Here is a 22,878-nt window from a genome sequence, read left to right on the forward strand (position 1 = left end):
TTTGAAACAGAGAACAAATGTACAAGACAGAACTTGGGAGTCATCACTCTAAATTCTAGAGATTAAACCCACAATAAAAATGACACGAGCAACATTTTAACCACACATCTGAAAATGCAGATGAAATGAACAAACTCTGAGTAGTTAGGTATTGACTCTACTTTTTAATAGGCTTAAAGTATTTCATAATATTAACGCTAACACTTAGGCTTAAATTGAGACTATGTTGAAAACAAAAAAAAAGTTTATACCATTTATAGGCAGAAAACCTTTGTTTTTTAACTTCAAAACGCAGGTGACTGAGCAGAAAAACTGTGGGTTTTTTTTTAAAGCCACACAGAGACAGGAAACCCCACCTGGGTGCGTTAGATGCTTCAAAAGGTCACAACGCTAGCAGGACTAAGTGTTCAGGTGTCAGGCCAGGAGGAAATAGCAATCATTTGCTCCAAAGCAGAAAAATGAAGCTCTGCTGACAGCTCACACTTGCCCTGTGTTCACAATGCCCACAGATTTTCTCTCCCGCACACTTCAGCTATTTATGTGGGTACACACTTCTACCTTTAGTATAAATAATAGTAACGGCTAACAGTTACAGGACAGCGTATGTGCAAGGACTATTCCTGAGGCTTTACCTATGTTCTTTCTAATCTTTACAACACAACCGCGTGCTGTGGCCTCACTTGCTGACAGGCTCACTCTTAACTGCGTGGGGCCAAGACTTGAGGGCAAGTCTAGCTGATGCCTCCCTTCATCCATCCTTTTACACACAAAGGCTGCAGGAAGATGTCTACAGAGCATCGTGAGTCCCAGGCAGGCTTGGTCCAAGACCAGCCCCTGGAGCATGAACAAAGCACTCACCTTCTGAATAATATCCCGCAGAGCAAAATACTTCTCAGTGAGGTCCCCGGCCTCACTCAGCGGGGCATCATAGTCGTAGCTGGTGGGCTGTGGTTGGTAGGGCGTGTTCGCTCCTGGAAGACAAAAGCATGCCCCTGGTTACTACAGAAGGCCTTCTCCTGTGACAAGATCTTATGGATTCGTGGAGGGGGTGAATAAGGAAGCACATTAGAGCCAACTGGTAAGTGACACAGAGGTGGCCCTCCAGATGCAAGGTTTCTTCCTGCAGGTGGCCCTCACTAAGCTCCTTGGTGTCTACAAAGGACTTTCCACATTTATCCTCTCAGCAACCCCAGCAGTTATCCCCGCACTGGATCCTCAGGGCATCCGAAGCTCCCAGCAAAGCCCCCAGACATCTCACAGCCAGCAGTGGCCAGGCCTATGGCATGGCTCACATGTCTGACTGTTAACCTTGCAGCTGTGATCTTGATGACCTCCTCTGTGGCTAAAAAAAGGTCCATGATAGACCCACAGGTTTCTGGGCCCAGGATCAGCAGCAAACCACTAAGGGGTTATCAGACCAAGTAAACTCGGAGAATTGTATCGTAATTTTTCCTGCCCCCAAAAAAAGACCATGAAGGGACTTCCCTGGTGGTCCAGTGGTTAAGACTCTGTGGTTCCACTGCAGGGGGCGAGGGTTCAATCCCTGGTCAGGGAACTAAGATCCCACATGCCAAGTGGTGTGGCAAGAAAAAAAAAAAAAGACCATATAGGAAATATAGGAACGGTGCATTTGCTTTGGAAAATACTGTGGCAGCTCCTCTATCTCTAAAAATAGAGTGAGTTAGTTACCATGTGAACCAGCATTCCAATCCTAGGTGTGCAGTCAAAGGAACTGAAACAGAGGTTCAAACAGATCCTTACACATCACGTTCATAGCAACATTATGCATAACGGCCAAAAGGGGTGAAACAACCCACATGTCCATCATTGATGAACGGAGAAACAGAATGTGGTATATCCGCATAATAGAATATTATTCCTCTATAAGAAAAAATGAAGTACTGATACCCACTGTGATATGGATGAACCTTGAGAAGATTATGCTAAACGAAAGAAATTAAACACAAAAGGCCACATACTGTGTGGTTCTACCTGTACTAAATGTCCAGAACAGGCAAATCCATAAAGACAAGGAGTGGTGGCCAACAGCTGGGAGAAGGGGCAGGGGGGCATTTCTTGGGTATGAGGTTTCTTTTGGGGGTAACGAAAATGTTTTGGAATTAGATGGTGGTAATGGCTGCACAAATTTGTGCTAAACACCACTAGATCATATATTTTAAAAATCGTCAGTTTTAGGGTATGTGAATTATGCCTCAACAAAATGTTTTTTTAAAAAAGAAAGAGAAAAAAGACCAGAATATATGAACGAGTAAGTTATAGCCAGAGACTATGACTTGCCCAGTTAGCTTGATTTTAAACAACAGTTTCTAAATACACAACTTACAGCCCTTAAAATTTTTTTAAAGGAAGATGATTTTGTAGGAATTCTCTGGCAGTCCGGTGGTTAAGACTCCATGCTTCCAGTGCACGGGGTATGTGTTTGATCCCCAGTCAAGGAACTAAGATCTCACATGCCATGAAGTGTGACCAAATGAAAGAAAAATGATTTTTTTGACCTACTGTATAGCCAGAGAACTCGATATCTTATAGTAACATATTAGGGAAAAGAATTTGAAAAAGAAATATATATATCTGTATCTATATCAATCTATCTATATATATATATATCTGAATCACTTTGCCGTATACCTGAAATACAACGTAAAGCAACTATACATCAATAAAATTAAGAAAACCTAGAAAAATTCAAATTTACATAGGGAAAAAAATTCCACTTCTATGATTCTTACACATTTGTAAATTAAATTGAAATGTTGAAGTAAATTGTAAAAAGTAACTTTTGAACATCTAAAACAAGTATAGAAGGGTAATTCATAAGCAGCCTAAAGCTACTAATTCATATAATAATGATTATTTCATAACACCTACATACTCAATTAAAAAAAATCATTCTCAATAGGAAAGTAAATCCAACATTTCTCTCTTCCTAATAAATAAAAAATTAAAGTGATTTTTTATTATTATATAGGCAATTTTACATATTAGAAAATTTAGGAGAAGACAAACCAAACCAGAAGAATCACAGATGGCCATAGGCATGGACAAAATCAAGCACCAGAAACATTCTACCATTAGATTCTACAAACAAATGTTAAATCGCTCTTACCATTCCAATAGGCAAAATTGCTGCCACCTATAAACATGTACCTACAAGGAAACAAGAGAACAGATAAGCCCAGAGCTCATCATGAACCCACAGCTTCACCATGAGCTCACGGCTACAGAGGACACCCTTCCCTCCAAAAATTAACACTCACATGTTTACATTTGCCCCAAGAGCAAGCATATCATGAAGGGTGAAAGCCACCACTTTAGAGCTGACTGTTGAATGACGTTGGCCCCAATGATCTAACCATCCAGTGTAGAATTCAGAATTGATCTAAAAAGAAAGGGATATGGAGCTTAGGACAGACTTAAACCTTCACACGCTGGGCTTCCCAGTAACTACTGCCCTAGGTTACCCACTGAAGAACAGGAAGAGGGGGCAGCTGACATTCACTGCTTTGCTGGGAACTGGGGGACCAATGAGGACATTTCATAATAGCATTGCCTAAACTGAGGTCTCAGGTGTGGACAATGCAGGTGTTCCTGAAAAGCTGTACCTGCATCAAAATCTTGTTAACCCACCCCCAGTTTGAATAAGGGAGGAAAGTTTGTTGGGCGAAAGAATCAGATGACAAAATATGTTTATGAAATAATTAGCTCCAAATTCACCCTTTGTGAGAATCCAGATTTTCAGATCTAGATTGACTTATTTTAACTGAAGAATACTTGTTTTACAATGTTGTGCCAATCTCTGCTGTACAGCAAAGTGACATATAGATATTCTTTAGGTCTCAGACTGACTTAATGTGTTGTAGAAATATTGTCCAAATATTCTAGCGCTTGGTGTTTCTGTTGGGCATGACCCTGCCAAGCCCTTGTCTACAAAAGAGAAATCTGGATGTGTTCTGGGGACTTCTTGTCTCAGGCTACAGGAAACAGCTTCACTCAGTCTGTGAACACGGGTTTTGCATGACTCAGGAAGCAGAGGCCAGGTTCAAAAAAGGCTGCTTTGTACAAAAGTGGGTACACAGGCGGGGCAGCCTGACCTGCTGTGCAGAAAACACCCCTTACGTGGGGCCAAGTAACAACAACAACTGTGGGGAAAAGGGAAGCGGAGAGAGGGACACATTCAATGATGGGCTGAGCATACCTGCCAGGACCTTATTGCTGTCTCTGCCTCCCAGCCGCCTACGGAGATGCCACAGAGCCTGGCAACTCCCAGAGCATCAGCAACCCTACTTCCCCACATCTCCTGGCTGCTTGTCAGAAACTCAGTGCCCCTTCCTCAGACCCAGTAAATCAATGTCTGCATTTTCACAAGACTCCTATGTGATTTCTGAGTAGATTGAAGGCGGAGCAGCTCTGTCACAAAGAGCTCCCAAGAAACACAGACCTGAACTCAGATCCCTGCCACTCACCAGCTGTTTAAGCACGGGCAAGTGACATAGTCTCTGAGTCTCACTGAAAAGAGCGAGCTCTCATAACACCACTTCTGAGAGTTGCCACGAGGACCAAAGGTGACGAGGCATGCCAGGGTGCAGAGCCTGGGACTTCCCTGGTGGTCCAATGGTTAAGAATCTGCCTTGCAATCCAGGGGATGTGGGTTTGATCCCTGGTAGAACTAGGATCCATTCTGGAGGGGACAGAATGGGGACCATGGTGAACATCCCCCCTCATTAAGCTCTGCTTTTTTTCTTCTTTTGCATTAAAAAAAATCAATTGTATTTCTTTTTCTTTCTTTCTTTCTTTACTGATTTGGCTGCACTGGGTCTTCACTGCAGCGAGCAGGCTTCTCTAGTTGCAGCACGTGGATTTAAGTTGCCCCTCCAGTACTGCTTCAGCTGTTTCCCATGTGTCCAGAAGGCAGTCTCTACACCCCCATCAGTTCTGACCCCAGACCCAGGGAAACCAAGGATCCACTCCCACCCTTCATAGCACCTCATCACTCTCCCCCAACAGCAGAAAAGAAGTCTGTACAACCAAGTGGTCTCCCCATGCCTCACCGCTGACTCTTACCAGGGGTCCTCTGGGCTCAAATTTCCTCTGGAGCATGAAAGCAGCTGTGAGGTTGGAACCTGAACAATGAGAAAGAAGAGAGAGGTCAGCTACGGGAGTGACAAGTTCAAGAAAAAAGATTCCTTTGGAGACTTCCCAAAGGAAGTGAGTCCAGTGGTTAAGAATCTGCCTTGCAGGGACTTCCACGTGCCAATGCAGGGGACATGGGTTTGATCCCTTTTTGGGGAACTAAGATCCCACGTGCAGGAGAGCAGCTAAGCCCACGCAAACCGCAGAGAATCTGTGCTCCACAATGAAAGATCCTGAGTGCTGCAGCTAAGACCTGGCACAGCCAAGTATATAATAAATTCATTTCTTAAAAAAGAGGACATTCCCTGGTGGCACACTGGATAAGAATCCACCTGCTAATGCAGGGAACACGGGTTCGATCCCAGGTCTGGACAGATCACACATGAGGCAGAGCAGCTAGGTCCATGCGCCACATCTACTGAGCCCAGGTGCTGCCACTCCTGAAGCCGATGCGCCTAGCGCCCACAAGAGAAGCCCGTGCACCACAACGAACAGTCGCCCCCGCTTGCTGCAACCAGAGAAAGCCCGTGTGCAGCAACGAAGACCCCGCACAGTTGAAAATAAATTAATAAAAAAAAAAAAGATTCCTTTGCAGGACCTGAGCCTCAGGCTCCCTGCCCTCCCTCATACCCCCGTGGGCCTGCACACCTCCAAGCCAGCTTTAGGTGAGGACTCAGACCATACATTCGATGGACTGTGGGGACCACAGGATGATGTTCCCTTTGTGAACAGTGTCTGGGCCTCTCCTGACTGCACTCCTCTGGGAGATCATGACACAGGCCTTGTGCTTCTTCTGTGCCCCCAGAGCCTAGACACACGGCTGGTGTGCAGCTCTCTCCACTCAGGTATCTGGGTGACGAAGCTGCTCCCTACACGATGACCCTGCTTTGAACATACTTCCCAGTAGGCCCCACAGCACCATATGCATCACAGTGCCACAAACTAGAACCAGACATGGAACAACAGACTGGCTCCTAATTGGGAAAGGAGTACGTCAAGCTGTATATTGTCACCCTGCTTATTTAACTTATATGTAGAGTACATCATGAGAAACGCTGGGCTGGATGAAGCACAAGCTGGAATCAAGATTGCCGGGAGAAATATCAATAACCTCACATATGCAGATGACACCACCCTTATGGCAGAAAGTGAAGAGTAACTAAAGAGCCTCTTGATGAAAGTGAAACAGGAGAGTGGAAAAAGCTGGCTTTAAACTCAACATTCAGAAAACTAAGCTCATGGCATCTGGTCCCATCACTTCATGGGAAATAGATGGAGAAACAGTGGAAACAGTGGCAGACTTTATTTTTTGGGCTCCAAAATCACTGCACATAGTGACTGCCACCATGAAATTAAAAGATGCTTGATCCTTGGAAGAAAAGTTGACAAACCTACATAGCATACTGAAAAGCAGAAACATTAGTTTGCTGCCAAAGGTCCATCTAGTCAAAGCTATGGTTTTTCCAGTGGTCATGTATGGATGTGAGAGTTGGACCATAAAGAAAACTGAGCACCGAAGAATTGATGGTTTCAAACTATGGTGTTGGAGATGACTCTTGAGAGTCCCTTGGACTGCAAGGAGATCCAACCAGTCCATTCTGAAGGAGATCAGTCCTGAATATTCATTGGAAGGACTGATGCTGAAACTGAAGCTCCAGTACTTTGGCCACTGATGCAAAGAACTGACTCACTGGAAAAGACCTTGATGCTGGGAAAGACTGAAGGCAGGAGGAGAAGGGGATGACAGAGGATGAGATGGTTGGATGGCATCACTGACTCAATGGACATACACTTGAGTAAGGTCCGGGAGATGGTGAGAGACAGGGAGGCCTGGTGTGCTGCAGTCCATGGGGTTGCAGAGAGTCAGACATGACTGAGCAACTGAACAACAACAAATTGACAAATCAAAGGGACAAATCGTGCTCTAATTACATTTATCCTGAGTCACAGAGTACACTCTGTATTTTAATTTGTACATCTCAAGCCATTCCAGACCACTTGTGCTCAATTTTTGTCTTTTGAAGTGTTCCATTAGGATGTCGGTGTCTCATCTTGCTTCCCACATCTTCTGTTATCCCCCCCTCCTCTAAAAAGAGAAAAGGTTTCTCCACAGAGAAGTAATGAGCACAGACAGTGTCTCTCCAGCCAGAGTCGAGGACACCCTGGCCCACCCTGCACCAGTTCCTGCAGGTGTCCCAGAGTGCAAGCACACCAGCCCAGCCTCCAAACAACCCCTTGCCGTGGGACAAATCTCGGGCTTCTCTGTGAGGCTAGCTCTCAGGAGAGAAAGGGATGATCAAGAAAGAGTGGAATTTCGTTTACTTTACGGCTGTAAATTTCTCACTATTAACTAAGCATTAGGTGGTTTCTAGATCTTTTGTTTTAAATTTTTACTGGAGTCTAGTTGATTTACAATGTGGTGATAGCTTCAGGTGCACAGCAAAGTGAATCAGTTATACATATATATATATATATATATATCTACTCTCTTCCTTTTTTTTTCTAGGTTCTTTTCTCGTATAGGTCATTACAGACGACTAAGAAGAGTTCCTGAGCTATACAGCAGGCTTTATACGTTACCTATTTAACACACAGTAGTATGTATATGTCCGGAGAAGGCGATGGCAACCCACTCCAGTGTTCTTGCCTGGAGAATCCCAGGGACGGGGGAGCCTGGTGGGTTGCTGTCTATGAGGTCACACAGAGTCGGACACGACTGAAGTGACTTAGCAGCAGTATGTATATGTCAGTCTCAACCTCCCAATGTATCCCTCCTCCCGCCTTATCCCCTGATAACCATGTTTGTTTTCTACATCTGTGACCCTATTCCTATTTTGTAAGTTCATTTATACCCCCCCATTTTTTAGATTCCACATATGAGTGACATCGTGTGCCATCTGTCTCTCTGTATCTGACTTACTTCACTCAGTATGACAGTCTCTGGGTTCATCCGCGTTGCTGCATATGGCTTTATCTCACTCTGGTGTGGCTAATATTCCACCACATCTACTTTCTCCGCCCCTCTGCTGATGGACATTTAGGTTGCTTCTGTGTCCTGGCTATTGTAGACAGTGCTGCACTTCACGATGGGGGCGCAAGTATCTTCTGGAATTCTAGTTTCCTTTTGCTCTAAAACCTCAAGAGCGGGATTGCTGGATCGTATGGGGGCGCAAGTATCTTCTGGAATTCTAGTTTTCTTTTGCTCTAAAACCTCAGGAGTGGGATTGCTGGATCGTATGGTAGTTTTGGTTTTTAAGGAACCTCTATACTGTTCTCCATAATGGCTGTTACCGACTTACATTCCCACCAACAGTCTAAGAGGATTCCCTTTGCTCCACACCTTCTCAGCATCTACTGCTTGTAAATTTTTAGATGATGGCCACTCTGATTGGTGTGAGGTGATACTTCATGGTAGTTTTGACGTACATTTCTGTAATTACTAATATTAGTGCTGTTGAACCTCTTTTCATGTGCTTTTGACCATTTGTATGTCCTCTTTGGAAAGATGTCTATTTAGAAGAGTCTCCATTTCTTAATTGGGTTACTTGGTGTGTGGGTTTTTTTTTTGGCTTCCAGATCTTGAAACCTGCTCTCAAGAGCCTCTCCTGGGATCTGACCCCAGGCATTGCCCCTCTCACACTCCAGGAAATGAAGCTGCCACCATCCTCCCTGCCCCAGGCACACTGGCCTTGAGTGTCTGTCCTTGAACCCACAGCGGTAGCAACCATGCTATCACCCCACATACAAATAACACTTACAACTAACTCGTGATAATCCTCGATTTGTTCCACCCAACAGAAAAATACTGTGCTTTTTCATTGCTGTGTTAGGAAATGTGCCAAAGCAGGAGGAAACCAGCATGCCACTTCCTGTTCAGCTCTTTGTAGATGACTTACTTCATCACCAAGTGATCTGAGCAATGTACCATGTTTCTAGAAACACTCAGGAGCCAGTTATCTCTTTGTTCGTAGTGGAGAAGAATTTCTTTAAAAATGCAACTTCAGTCAACATCCTTCTCTACAGAAGGGAATGCTGGACGTGTGTCTCCTCCCTCAGACAGGACAACAGCGGGGTCTTTACGCTACTTGAAGAGCTGGTCTTTTGGGCGAGTGGGATAACGTTTTATTTTGAAATCATTCCAAATTTATAGGAAAACTGTGAGAATAATACAAAGAACTTATTTTCTCCTTCACCCAGGTTCCCCAACTGTTAACATTTTACCACATCATTGGTTTTTTCCTCTCTATATAAATATGCACATTTTTTTTTCTGAGCCATTTGAGAATAAGTTGTAGACAGGATGGTCCTTTACCCCTAAATACTTCAGCATGTATCCCCTAAAGAGCAAGAGCATTCTTTAAATAAATACAATACAATGATTAAAAAAAAATGGGAAATTAACATGGAATACCATTATCTAAAATAGAATACCATTATCTAATAGAATACCATTATCTAAAGGCTTTATTCAAAGATTTCAATTGTCTCAATAATGTCCTTCATAATAACAACAACCAAAACAAACAGAAAAAAAAGTCCAGGACCCTTTTCAGGATCACACTGCACTTAGCCGTGATGCCTTTTATAAAAGCCGCTCTCAACCCACGAGAAGGTCTCTTAATGTCGTTGCACCCCGAGCACCCCAACCATGCTTTCATGTGCAGAACCTCGGTGGCTCATGCAGCACGAATGCGTCAGGAAAGACGATTCTTTGCAGCATCAACCAAACCACCTCCGGCCCATCACAGTTCCCAGTGTTATGAGTTATACAGAAAGAAGACGGAAGTGCCAGGCATGTTCTCTGCACTCCAGAGCTGACCTCAGAGTTCACAGTGGCCTCAACCTGGCCCAAGCACCCAGCCATGACTTGGGGGGATGGAGGCGGTAAGGGGGCAGGTGCAGAGAAGAATAGCACATCCCAGACACAGCCTGAAAGGTGGAGCTCTTCCAGCTAGGGGAACCCCTGGCAGCAGCCCCTAAGAAAACAGGACTCCAGGCTGCAGCCAGCTCTGCCAGGGCTGGAAACACAGCTTGTGTCCTAAGGGCCAACTCAGCTGACATCAAACCATCTGTGCCACCAAGGGGTGCTTTATCAGGTATTCTATTTTACCATTACAAATAAGGGAAAATTAGGGAAATCCTATTCAATATGCCCATGCCACTTAAACAATAGCTGCTTAGAGCAATCGACTGAGTAAAAGGCCCAGATCTGCCCGCTGAGCTGGGTTTCTGCAGACACCAACCTGCACTGAAGTCCACAGTGGCGTAGAGCCCCTGGAGTGCCCCGCACTGCAGGAACTTCTCATTCACCCCGTCCGTGGTGAACAGAAGCACGTCCTCACCCAGGTGGTCGTGGAAACGCTTCTGCAGGAAACGCAAGTAGTCGTAATCACAGGAATAGTAGCTGCCATATTCATTTTCAACCTGCAAGTTTAAAAAAGAGGAGGGGAAAGAAATCAAGACTCCAACGTTCTAAGGCAAACTGTTGTTTGGAGAAACTCCCCAAGCCTCTCTGAGATGATGACGCTTAGTGGTCCCCTCCCCCTAAATATCTCCTACACTTGATCCTCAAAACTCATTTTCCAAAGAGCAACTCAGCATAAAAACCTAAGCCTGTGAGTCACAAGTAAGACCCAATGCAGCCAAATGAATAAATCAATAAATATTTAAAAAAATCTTAGAGCTATAGAGTTTAATGAAGGAAGCATGACGCTAAAAAAATACACATAATACAACTTCCCAAACAGAAAATCCAAACCAATTAAAACCAAACTGTAAGTGTGGGTGTGAGGATAGTTGGTTGGTAGAAGTGTAAAAAAAAAACACGAAGCTGATGGTCATGAAAGTCAGGACAGTGAGAAAAAGCAGAGCACAATCAGGAAGCTTCTAGGGTCCTGGTCACAGACCATTTCCCATCCTGGGTGGTCATTCTGTGGCTGTTCTCTCCACAGTGCTTCATTCACTGCACATTAATGTGTGTGTGTTACAGCTCACAAGTTTACAAAAATTTAAAAATTGCCCAAACATAAAAATTTCAACTGGCACACAACACAAAACAAACTTCTGTGATAGAAGGAATACGTTGTCTTTGAACATGAGCACAGGAAACCGAGCGCCCCCCCAAGAAGCGATACTTGGGGAGTTTGGGATTAGCACGTATGCACTGCTATATTTAAAATGGATAACCAAGAAAGACCCGCTGTATAGCACAGGGAAGTCTGCTCAGTGTTATGTGGCAGCCTGGCTGGCAGGGGAGAACGGATCCATGTATATCTCAGTCCCTTTGCTGTGCATCTGAAACTATCACAACATTGCTAGTAATTGTTAGAAACTCCAATACAAAGTATAAAGTTAAAAGAAAAAGAAACCGTGAGCCCCCGGAAAACAGGTGTCCAGCCTGAGGGAAGCTGGGAGGCAAGGTACATTCCCCCTCATTTTCTTTTTCCTCCTTTTAATTAAGAGCTATTTACAGGGACATCCCTGGTGGTCCCGTGCTGAAGACTCTGTGCTCCCAATGCAAGGGGCACAGGTTCAATCCCTGGTCGGGGAACTAAGATCCCACAGGCTGCACAACACAGCCAAAAAGGAAAAAAAGACAGGTACTTATATGGCTGTGTCTTCCTTCATCATCTGGCTGCCAAGAAGTTCAGAGCTAACTTTAAGGTCAGCTCTAGCAACAAAGTGGGCTCACAGCCTCTGCACCCTGAGTTCTTTTCTGGCCACGCCCAAGCTGACATTGTTGAACTTCACTTACTTTTTCAAGCCTCGTTTATCCATTAACATCACTATATTACAGTAAAATATAGGAGGGTATTTTAAACAGGATTGTAATTCATGCATACACATCATTTGGTTTGCTTTTTAGAGAAAGAGAGAAAAGCTCCACATTGGCAAGACAGCTCAGCGCTGCGGTCGCAGGCACAGACATCAAAGGCCCAAGAGTCCTCGTGCAAATCTCAGCTCTGCCTCTTCTCATCCATGTGGCTCCACGTGTAAACCGTCTCTGTCTGTCAGAGGTGAGTGTGCCTTCCCCACTGGGCTGCACGAGGAGTCCCTGAGCCGATACACGGCACCTGGCATCTTGTGAGGGCTCAAAATGCCGGCAACAAAGCCTATATTCAAGTTCTCTATCATTGCAAAGGAGGGGAGAGGAGAGGCGGGGCAGGTGAGAGGAGAAACATACAGAAAAGGGCTTGAAAGACACACAGAAGAAGTCGAAGTGAGATTCTGAGGAACACTGATTTTTCTAGAGCAGGAGTTGGCTAACTTCATCAGTTAAGGGCCAGACAGTAAACACCAGGGGCTTTGGGGCCGTACTCATGGTGCCCGGGCACCCTAGACAATGCATAAATGGCCGTGTGCCAATGGCACTGATTTACCGCAACGGGCAGGGGGCCCCTACTGCAGCTCGCAGATACTTGCTCCAGGATAGTTATTTCACCCTGTAAGCTCCTAAGTCCCCTACATACGAACCTTCAAGTTGTGAACTATCAAGGATGTGAATGTGCCCAGAGAAAGGATGAAGAGAAGCAAGAGGAAGAGGAAGAAACTGAAGGACCGAAAAGATTCACAATGCAGGGAAATGGCAAGGGGATTTGCTTTATTTGAGGAGCCACTGTCTGTTAGGTTTTGAGGTGTGGGACCCAAATGCAGAACAGTTCACAAAGACTGCAGGAGCTGTTCAGAATGCAATCCAGGGCTACCATTGTCATTTATGACGAGAAAAAAAGAGCTAGGACCTAGATACCACTGGATCATTTTCCAAGAGGGTTGACAGAATTGTTTGACAAACCTAGACAGTGTTGAAAGGCAGAGATATTCCTTTGCTGATAAAGGTTTGTATAGTCAAAGTTATGGTTTTTTCCAGTAGTCATGTACAGATATGAGAGTTGGACCATAAAGAAGGCTGAGCACCAAAGAACTGATGCTTTCAAACTGTGATCCTGAAGAAGACTCTTGAGAGTCCCTTGGACAGCAAGATCAAACCAGTCAATCCTAAAGGAAATCAACCCAGAATATTCACTGGAAGCACTGAGGCTGAAACTAAAGCTCCAACACTTTGGCCACCTGATGCAAAGAGCCGACTTACTGGAAAAGATCCTGATACTGGAAAAGACTGAAGGCAGGAGGAGAAGGAGGCGACAGAGGAGGAGATCGTTGGGTGGCATCACCAACACAATGGACATGAGTTTGAGCAAATTCTGAGAGATGGTGAAAGACAGGGAACCTGGAGTGCTGCAGTCCATGGGGTCACAGAGAGTCGGACACGACTGAGCAACTGAACAATAACAGACAGAATTGATCCAGCAAGGAACCAGAACCTCTACCGTCAACATCAGGCATGGATGAAATCAAAGCCTGTACTCTGCCCCGCTGCCGACGATTCTTCAGCTCTATCGTCTCCCACCTTGTCTCCCTCCTCCAGTCAGTTGCTCTTCTTGCCTGTTCCCTTGATGCCAACCCCCGTGTTCCAGTTGTTGCACTGTACTGTAAGATTAAAAATGTTTTCTTTTTTGTGTTTTTTTTTAATGTATTATTTGTGTGGAAAGTATTATAAATTTATTATAGTACAGCACCATATAGCCAATTGTGTTAGTTGGGTACTTGGGCTAACTTTGTTGGACTTAGGAACAAATTAGACTTAGGAACGTGCTCTTGGAATGAAACTCGTTCATACATAGGGGATTTACTGTAAAGCAACAAAGACGTTTTCAGTTGTTGACCTTCCAACACAACAGGTATAAACAGAGGGGATCCCTCATGACGAGTGCCCCACAAATTAGGTTGTAGGGTAGAAGGCCCCCATTCCTGATTACCAAGGGGCAAAAGGATTAGCTGGGGTTTGAGCAGACTGAGAGATGTGGGGAGAAGAAAGAGGAGGGAACTGAGTCCCCTGGCAGGACCCACAGTTAAGTTCATGTCACCTGAGGTTGCCAGGGATGGATACAGGAGGAAACACGCCCACCGTCCACCCCTCTAAATCAGTCAACTTTGCTCTCCTGTGCAGAGTTCGTATTTGATGACATTTTTAAAGTGAAAGTGAAAGTGTTAGTCACTCAGTAGTGTCCAGCTCTGTGCTACTCCAGGGACTGTGGCCCGCCAGGCTCCTCTGTCCGTGGAATTCTCCAGGCAGGAATACTGGAGTGGACTGCCATTCCCTTCTCCAGGGATGACATTTTAGTGGCTTTCAATAACCAAAAGATACAGAAAACATGTGAGTGAAAATTGAAAGTGATTTAGGGGGGACTTCCCTGGAGGTCCGGTGGCTAAGACCCCTTGCTCCCAATGCAGGAGGCCTGGGTGTGTGATCCCTGCTCAGGGAACTAGATCCCACATGCCCCAACTAAGAGTTAGCATGCTGCGACTGAAGATCCTGCAGGCTGCAACTAAGACCCAGTACAACCCAGTAAATACATTTTTTTTTTTTAAGTGACTTAGAAGCAAAGGGCTTTCCAGGTGGCTTAATGGTAAAGAATCTGCCTGTCAATGCTGGAGACGCAAGAGACGTTTGATCTCTGGGTTGGGAAGATCCCCTGGAGGAGGAAATGGATACCTACTCCAGTGTTCTTGCCTGGGGAATCCCATGGACAGAGGAACCTGGTGGGCTACAGTCCATGGGGTCACAGAGAGTCAGACGTGACTAAGCAACTAAACAACAACAACAACAAACTGAAAAACAGTGGAAACTGAGGAAAACCTGAGATAGGCAGACACATCCAGCTTCAGCCTTGAAATCGTCATATAGGAAAACAGGCTCCGATAAGCTTCACTGTGTCCACTGTCTCCCCATCTATCTGCCAGGAAGTGATGGGACCGGATGCCATGAGCTTTGTTTTCTGAATGTTGAGCTCTAAGACAACTTTTTCACTCTCCTCTTTCACTTTCATCAAGAGGCTTTTTAGTTCCTCTTCACTTTCTGCCATAAGGGTGGTGTCATCTGCATATCTGAGGTTATTGATATTTCTCCCGGCAATCTTGATTCCAGCTTGTGCTTCATCCAGCCCAGCGTTTCTCATGATGTACTCTGCATAGAAGTTAAATAAGCAGGGTGACAATATACAGCCTTGACGTACTCCTTTTCCTATTTGGATCCAGTCTGTTGTTCCATGTCCAGTTCTAACTGTTGCTTCCTGACCTGCATACAGGTTTCTCAAGACCCAAGTTAGGTGGTCTGGTATTCTCATCTGCAAATGGTGACTGCAGCCATGAAATTAAAAGACACTTACTCCTTGGAAGGAAAGTTATGACCAACCTAGATAGCATATTAAAAAGCAGAGACATTACTTTGCCAACAAAGGTCTATCTAGTCAAGGCTATGGTTTTTCCAGTGGTCATGTATGGATGTGAGAGTTGGACTGTGAAGAAAGCTGAGCGCCGAAGAATTGATGCTTTTGAACTGTGGTGTTGGAGAAGACTCTTGAGAGTCCCTTGGACTGCAAGGAGATCCAACCAGTCCATCCTAAAGGAAATCAGTCCTGGGTATTCATTGGAAGGGCTGATGCTGAAGCTGAAACTCCAATACTTTGGCCACCTGATGAGAAGAGTTGACTCATTGGAAAAGATCCTGATGCTGGGAGGGATTGGGGGCAGGAGCAGAAGGGGTCGACAGAGGATGAGATGGCTGGATGGCATCACCGACTCGATGGACATGAGTTTGAGTGAACTCCAGGAGTTGGTGATGGACAAGGAGGCCTGGCGTGCTGCAATTCATAGGGTTGCAAAGAGCTGGACACAACTGAGCGACTGAACTGAACTGAACTGAAGCTTAACTGGTACAGACTCAGGACAGGTGGGGGGCAATGAATGCTACCAGTAGTACATCCCTCTGGGAATAGCAACCTGGCCTTTCTCCACCACACAGTGTCAGAACAGGCACCCTGGTCAGCCCAGCCCTCTTGTTGCAACCTACATATTTGTTTGTTAGGTTTTTTGGGGGGAGGGGGGCTATCCCACACAGCTTGTGGGATCTTAATTCCCAGGGGGTGAACCCAGGCCACAGCAGTGACAGTGCAGAGTCCTAACCACTGGACCGCCACGAAGTCCCTTACAGCCTGTATCTTAAGTGCACAGAAGTGGCCAGGCTCCCTCCCCACAATGACCATCCCTGCAGACAGTGAACAGTGCTGGTCCCAAGTGCTGGCCCACATTCCCCTAGGGAGCGCTGCACACATCCCATGCTGGTCCGGGCCACAGCCAGTTTTACATAACATACTCTCTGCAATAAGAGAACCCTTGCAAAATGACCAACAAACATGGTTTTGTTTGACTTAAGTCATTTTACAAACATCGAAAATCACTGCAGGTCACGTGAACTGATCTTTCTCTTGGGACACCCTTGCCATATGACACACTCCTCCTTCTACCAGTCACTGCAAGAGAAAAACACATGGAAGAAGGAAGGCGAGCGCAGGAAGTGGGAGAGAAAAACACAGCGGCCCCAGCTCACCGCATCCTCTTCCCACACCCATGGGAACCGACGACTGAGGCGATACAGACACCAAAGTGGGCATTCAAAAATGGTAAAGCCCCCTCAAAATGCAATTCAAATCAAAGTACCGTCTGTGGCACTGCCTCTTAGAGATAGACATAGGAGGATAAACAGCAAGGACCTTACTGTAGAGCCCAGGGAACTATATTCAACATCTTGTAATAACCTATAATGGAAAAGAATCTATATCCGTATATAAAACCGAATGATGTTGCCGGACACCTGAAACTTACACAACATAGCAAATCAACTACACTTCAGTTCTAAAACTTAAAAGAGAAAGAAAGGAAGAGTCACACGCGGCTCCCGTCTGCTTCACTCCCATATACTGTGTGGATAAATGGAAGCCTCCCCTACCAGCCCGGGCTCCATGATTACCTGCACTGTTATAATCGGGCCTCCGTTCTTATAGAGGAGGGGCCTCATCTTGGGCAGAAGGACCCCCAGCCACTTGTCCACAGCCGCAAGGTAATCTGGAAAACAACCAGGTTTAACACCATCACACACCTTTTTTCTACAAAGAGGCACCATGCACCCTATTATCCTGGGGCTGGCAGCAGAGATCGAACAGACTGATTCAACCACTACCTTCTGAAACAGGGGTGTCACGTGCACCACAAGTCTGATAAAAGCTGTCCTGCCTGGAGTTGTCTGCTCAGCGGGGCCTTCAGAGGACCAGTGTGCCTGGTATCGGCCCCTGCCGCTAGGGCCACAAGCCTGCGGCACAGGAGATATCTGATGCCAAGGTTTGCTGAATGACTGAGTGATGGGTCGTTCTCTGTCACAGCTGAGTTTAAAAAAATAAAGTTCTAATCAACTATACATTTACACTGGCAAATGGGGATAACTATGCAGTTCACAAAGCTGCTATAAGTATTAAATGAGATAGTAAAACACTGATAATACACTGAGTGTGAAACGTGCGCGTAGTACGCTAAGAAAAGCCACACAGAGCACAATGTACTAGCCTTTTATACAGCAGATTTAATCACTGTTAGCTGCTCTTATGACCAGCTTCATCCCCAAGAGAAATGAAGTCTTCAGAAGACAGAAATGCAGCTAAGAACTCTACTCAGTACCCTGCAATGACCTACATGGAAAAAGAATCTCAAAAATATGCATAACTGATTCACGGTGCTGTGCACACCACACTGTAAGTCAACTATACGCCAGCAAAAAATAAATACAGCAAATCAGGACCTGCAGACTGATCAGGGTTTATAGCTAGATAAGGGAAAAACCTATCACTCACAGATCACTCTGTAAAAGTAGGTGAAGAGAGATCCAGGGACACCACCACAGAAACTACGTCTGCCCTTCTGGTTAGCTGGGAGTCATCCCCCATCAAGTCGCAGACTGAGAACGGAGGGAGAGAAAGCATTAACGTCAATCAGGCAACCGCAAATGGGGCCCAGTGCTAATTCAAAGAGTTACCAAGGGATCGACAAGATCTCGTCGAGTTGTTCAAACAATCCTTCTTTCCTACACACTCAGTGTCTGGTGGAGAATGATGGACACCCACACTTTTACTAAACTTTCAGAAGCATTTACCCAGGAGTACCCCAGCCTTTGAAATATTGTATCTGACCCTTTGGATATAAAATATCTGAACTTTCTTAAATTCTCTTACAACATCTCTAACAACTCACCTGGATCCGAAGAACGGAGAACAATAGATTTTTTCTCCAACAGCCAAGCAGGTAATCCTCCCTAGGATGGGGAAACAAGCAAACAAATTTAAAAAAGAAACCACTTAAAGATCTTAGGGGAGATAGAAATTATTACTACTACTAGCAGTGAGAGTAAAGGAGAAATGTGTCATGGAGAATGGGTATTTGAGCTAGGCTTTCTGGTTTGTAACTTTCAGGGCAATTAGAGATTGTAAACATAATAAAAAATAAGATCACTCTGCATGAATGCAATGTTTTGAGAATCAAAGATTTTTCTATAGATTACTCCACTGAACCTCATATCTACCCTGTGGGGCAGACAGAGGCCACTTCATGAACTGCTCTTAACAGATGAAACTGACTTCTGTCTGTGATCACCAAGAGGAGGACCCATGCCTTCTCACCCCTCCCTGCTCCTCTCTGCCTGGCCACCACCTAAGGTAAAAGACACCTGGGCTTTCTTAGCTACAGGCCCATGCTATCTGGAATGAGACTTATCCACACCGCTTTCATTCCCTTTCCCCCAGAGCCCCATCTGTCCACGCACCGGGCAGACAAGGCCAGGTTAGCCACACTCACCATGTCCCACTCTGCACAGATGTAGGGTCCAGGCCTCAGGATGACCAGCAGTCCCAGCTCATGTGCCAGCTGAATGAAATGTTCCACATCATGGTCCCCGGAGAAATTGTACTGTCCGGGCTGCAGCTCATGGAAGTTCCAGGCCACGTACCTGCCAAGACGCACAGAGCCCCTTCCTGAAAACAGCTCAAAATTCCAGGTGTCCCATACACATTTCTGAACCACTCTGCATAACTATAAACCCACAGGACACACACAGACATCCTCTTGAGAAAAAACTCTTGTTTTGAGTTTTCATGGCAGCTACCCAGATAATCAAACTTGTGGGGACACTTTTAAGTGTCTGCTCCACAAAGGATGCCCATTTCTATTTAATGCTTGATTGAAAAAAAAAAAAAAACTATATATAGATATATGGAGTTCCCTGGTGGCCTAGTGGTTAGGATTCCGGGCTTTCACTGACAGGGCTGGGGTTCCATATCTGGTTGGGGAACTGAGATCCTGCAAGCCACAAGGCGTGGCCAAAACACAAAAAATACATAGTTACATTGATGCAGACTTCTACTGTGTAAAAATTATATATGCCTGTGTAAGGCTTAGGAAAAATTCAAGTATCTGTGTTAAGGTCAGAAGCGATATACTTACTTTTTGAAAAATGTTTTTCAATAAAAATGGAAGAGCCTCCAAGCCCTGTGTCCTCCTAACCAGAAATTTTATCAGGAATATCCTGAATGAGGTGAAGTAACAAAAACTCTGACCAGCTCCCCTGACTGCCTGCAGCAAGGGACACAGATTTAAACACGAAGCTACCCATTGCCATCACAAAGGTCTCTCTGGTGACCCCTAACTTATGGTTTCAGGGTTTCAGGGGTCCCTGGAGCCATTGTGGTCTCCGAGAACTTAGTTTAGTTTTAAAACTTTAATTTTAGGGCTAAAACTACAGACAGGCCCCAGTGGTCCGACAACCAGAAGAATGAGTGGGATTCTCCCGAACCATCTGTCCCAGGAATCTGCTGCTGGATTTTCTCATACTTAATCTTTGAAAAGTTATCAGCAATTCACATCAGCAATGCAAAAACCAGAGTGGCCAGCCACCCCAACTTCCTTCTCAATTAGTCATTTTGAAACAAACAGAAGAGATGAGGAGAGATAGTTATTGGGGGTGATTCTGTAACCCTGGGCCATAGAATCACCCCAGCAGAACCACAAAGACAAACTAGGTTTCAGGGATCTACCCAACAAGGCGTGTTCCCCTAGGAGCTGAGAGGAGTTACAAACACCCTTATCTTTAAATCTCAGCTGGATTTCTGTCCAAAAGCACATGCCTCGGCAAATTTCAGTTTTATCAGCTGCATTCGGTAATGGTGAACTTGGAGAAATGGCATCATCCATGTCATTTGTCCTGCACACAGAAAATCCTCAGTCACTGTTATTTCCCTTTGCCTTTTTAAGCTGCTATTCATTTTATGATATCTCCTGACAAAGGTCAAGGTTGGAAGAAGTAGTTAACTGTCTAAAGAAGCGACACCCAAGCCCAAGACAAATCTCTCCCGGGACACTGTGCATGCTAAGTCATTTCAGTTGTGTCCGACTCTCTGCGATACTATGGACTGTGGCCTGCCAGGCTCCTCTGTCTATGGGATTTCCCACGCAAGACTACTCGAGTGGGACACCAGACTATTATTCCCATTCTGAGCAACAAAACCTCTGCACAGAGAGATACAGCTGGTCCCCCACTCCAGCTGCGGGTGTCTCTGCCTTGGAGGGGAGCCCAGTGCCCTCCTACTTACGTCTGGATGGCGTTCAGCCCAGCCATCTTCATCTTCAGCAGCCGGTCCTTCCAGTAGAAGCGGGGCACACGGAAATAGTGGATGCTTCCCGAGATGTAGCGGAAGGGCTGGCCATCCTTGAGGAAGCGGTTACGGTGGTAGTCGATCTGGAATGTTCTCTGGGTGGCATTCTACAGAGCAAGGATTGGACCCCATGAGAACTTCCACCCTCAGAAAGCAGATGTTTACGGTGATGGGGGACCCCCTACCCATCTAGTTTGTGTACGTGCCCGGTTCTGGGCTATAAAACAGACCACGGCTGAGATAGGGCGAAGGGGACCTACATGCCAAGTTCCAGAGGCTGGCGCCAATGTGACAATCAGCGGGTGAGATGCCCAAGTCACATTACCAAAGAGTCCCCCTGCTACAGGGGGCTCCTCTCATACCCAGGGTACTGCGGCGGCAACACACACGTGCATGCACACACACGCACACACACACTGCCTCCCCCTGCCCCCTGTGGCCGCGCCCTGCTGGAGCCCTGCATTTCCCTCAGCAGGAACGTCACTGTGCTCAGAGCAATGGACCAGAAGTCTGAAGCCCTGAAACCTCTTCCTAGCTGCTGCTCTGAGTCCCGCCATGACCGAGCATCCTTCTCTAACCCTCTGTCTCTCCATCCATAAAAATGCAGGATGCCAGACTAAATGAACTCGAAGGCAATATCCGCGACCCAGTTTGTGAATCGTGAACTCAATCTGGGTGATCAGAACTTTTTTAAATGAAAGAGAATAGGAAAAAGAAAGAAAAAAAAATTCAGTGTTACACATAGTAAAGACAAGCGTTATTTAAAAAATTGTATTTTATTGAAGTAGTTGATTTACAATGTTGTACTAATCTTTGCTGTAGAGCAAAGCGATTCAGATATACCTATATATACATCTTTTTTCATATTCTTTTCCATTATGATTTATCACAGGATATTGAGCATAGTTCCCGGTGGTATACAGCAGGACCTTGTTGTCTCTGCACTCTCTTTATGATAGTTTGTATCTGCTGACCCCAAACTCCCAATCCATCCGTCCCTCCCCCAACCCCCTTCTCCTTGGCAACCACAAGTCTCTTCTCTACAAAGATAAGTGTTATTTTATGCAACTTTAGTTATATAGGCATATACAGATTTGCATATGGATGTATATCTCTGTGGTGTTGCAATGTAAGTTGTACTTCTAGAATCAAATCAAATTTCAAGAAACACTGGGGATCACTTCAGAAGGCGAAATGCTAGGAGTTGAAAGTGAAGACCTCAAAGGGGAGGCCAACTTTTAGGTAAAATAGAGCACTGCCCTCTGGTGGACGGAAAAAGGCACCAACAGACCTCATGTAGCAACAGGACCAGGGTTACAAATTATTGTTCAGTCGCTAAGTCATGTCCAACTCTTTTTCGATGCTCTGGACTGTACAACCCACCAGGCTCCTCTACCCATGGGATCTTCCCAGGCAAGAATATTGGAGTGGGCTGCCATTTCCTTCTCTAGGGGACCTTCCCGACCCAAGGCTACAAGAAACCATTTAATTAGTGTCCTCCGTTGTTAACAATGGTTGTGGTTTTTCTAGTAGTCATGTACAGATGTGAGAGCCAGACCACAAAGAAAGCTGAGCACCAAAGAACTGATGCTGTTGAGCTGTGGAGCTGGAGAAGACTCTTGAGAGTCCCTTGGGCAGCAAGGAGATCAAATCAGTCAATCCTAAAGGAAATCAACCCTGCATATTCACTGGAAGGACTGATGCTGAAGCTGAAGCTCCAATACTTTGGCCACTTGATTTGAAGAACTGACTCACTGGAAAGGAGACCCTGACATTGGGAAAGATTGAGGGCAGGAGGAGAAGGGGGCGACAGAGGATGAGATGGTTGGATGGCATCATCACCTCAATGGACATGAGTTTGAGCAAACTCAGGGAGACAGCAAAGGATAGGGAAGCCTGGCGTGCTACAGTTCCTGAGTCGGACACAACTTAGCGACTGAACAACAAGTGTTGGTAAAATTTCTTGTGCATCTTTAGCCATTTTTTAAAATCTTTTTTTCATAGCATCATAACAGTCCATGAAACTTTTGAGTGTTGCATCTGGAAACAACCATGAGAGCAGGGGTCCTAGATCCCACTTGGCTTGAAATCCAACTAGAGGGTTAAAGTCCTGTGACTGTGGGACTTCCCTGGGGTC

At 45.4% G+C, this 22,878-nt stretch overlaps 1 protein-coding gene across 1 annotated transcript in view; it reads right to left on the reverse strand.

The window, feature by feature from the left end:
- Positions 1-22,878, reverse strand: part of GLB1 (galactosidase beta 1) — a 102,905-nt gene that overhangs the window by 55,952 nt on the left and 24,075 nt on the right. Inside the window, exons 2-10 of the mRNA XM_068981819.1 lie at positions 20,679-20,848; positions 18,889-19,039; positions 18,289-18,349; positions 17,018-17,112; positions 10,395-10,575; positions 5,083-5,141; positions 3,279-3,400; positions 3,128-3,168; positions 859-971 (exon numbers count right to left, since the gene is read on the reverse strand). Of these exons, the coding sequence (XP_068837920.1) occupies positions 859-971; positions 3,128-3,168; positions 3,279-3,400; positions 5,083-5,141; positions 10,395-10,575; positions 17,018-17,112; positions 18,289-18,349; positions 18,889-19,039; positions 20,679-20,848 (993 nt within the window). The remainder of the gene's footprint in view (positions 1-858; positions 972-3,127; positions 3,169-3,278; positions 3,401-5,082; positions 5,142-10,394; positions 10,576-17,017; positions 17,113-18,288; positions 18,350-18,888; positions 19,040-20,678; positions 20,849-22,878) is intronic.

Source organism: Capricornis sumatraensis, chromosome 10, assembly GCF_032405125.1.
Source record: "Capricornis sumatraensis isolate serow.1 chromosome 10, serow.2, whole genome shotgun sequence".
Classification (NCBI taxonomy): domain Eukaryota; kingdom Metazoa; phylum Chordata; class Mammalia; order Artiodactyla; family Bovidae; genus Capricornis; species Capricornis sumatraensis.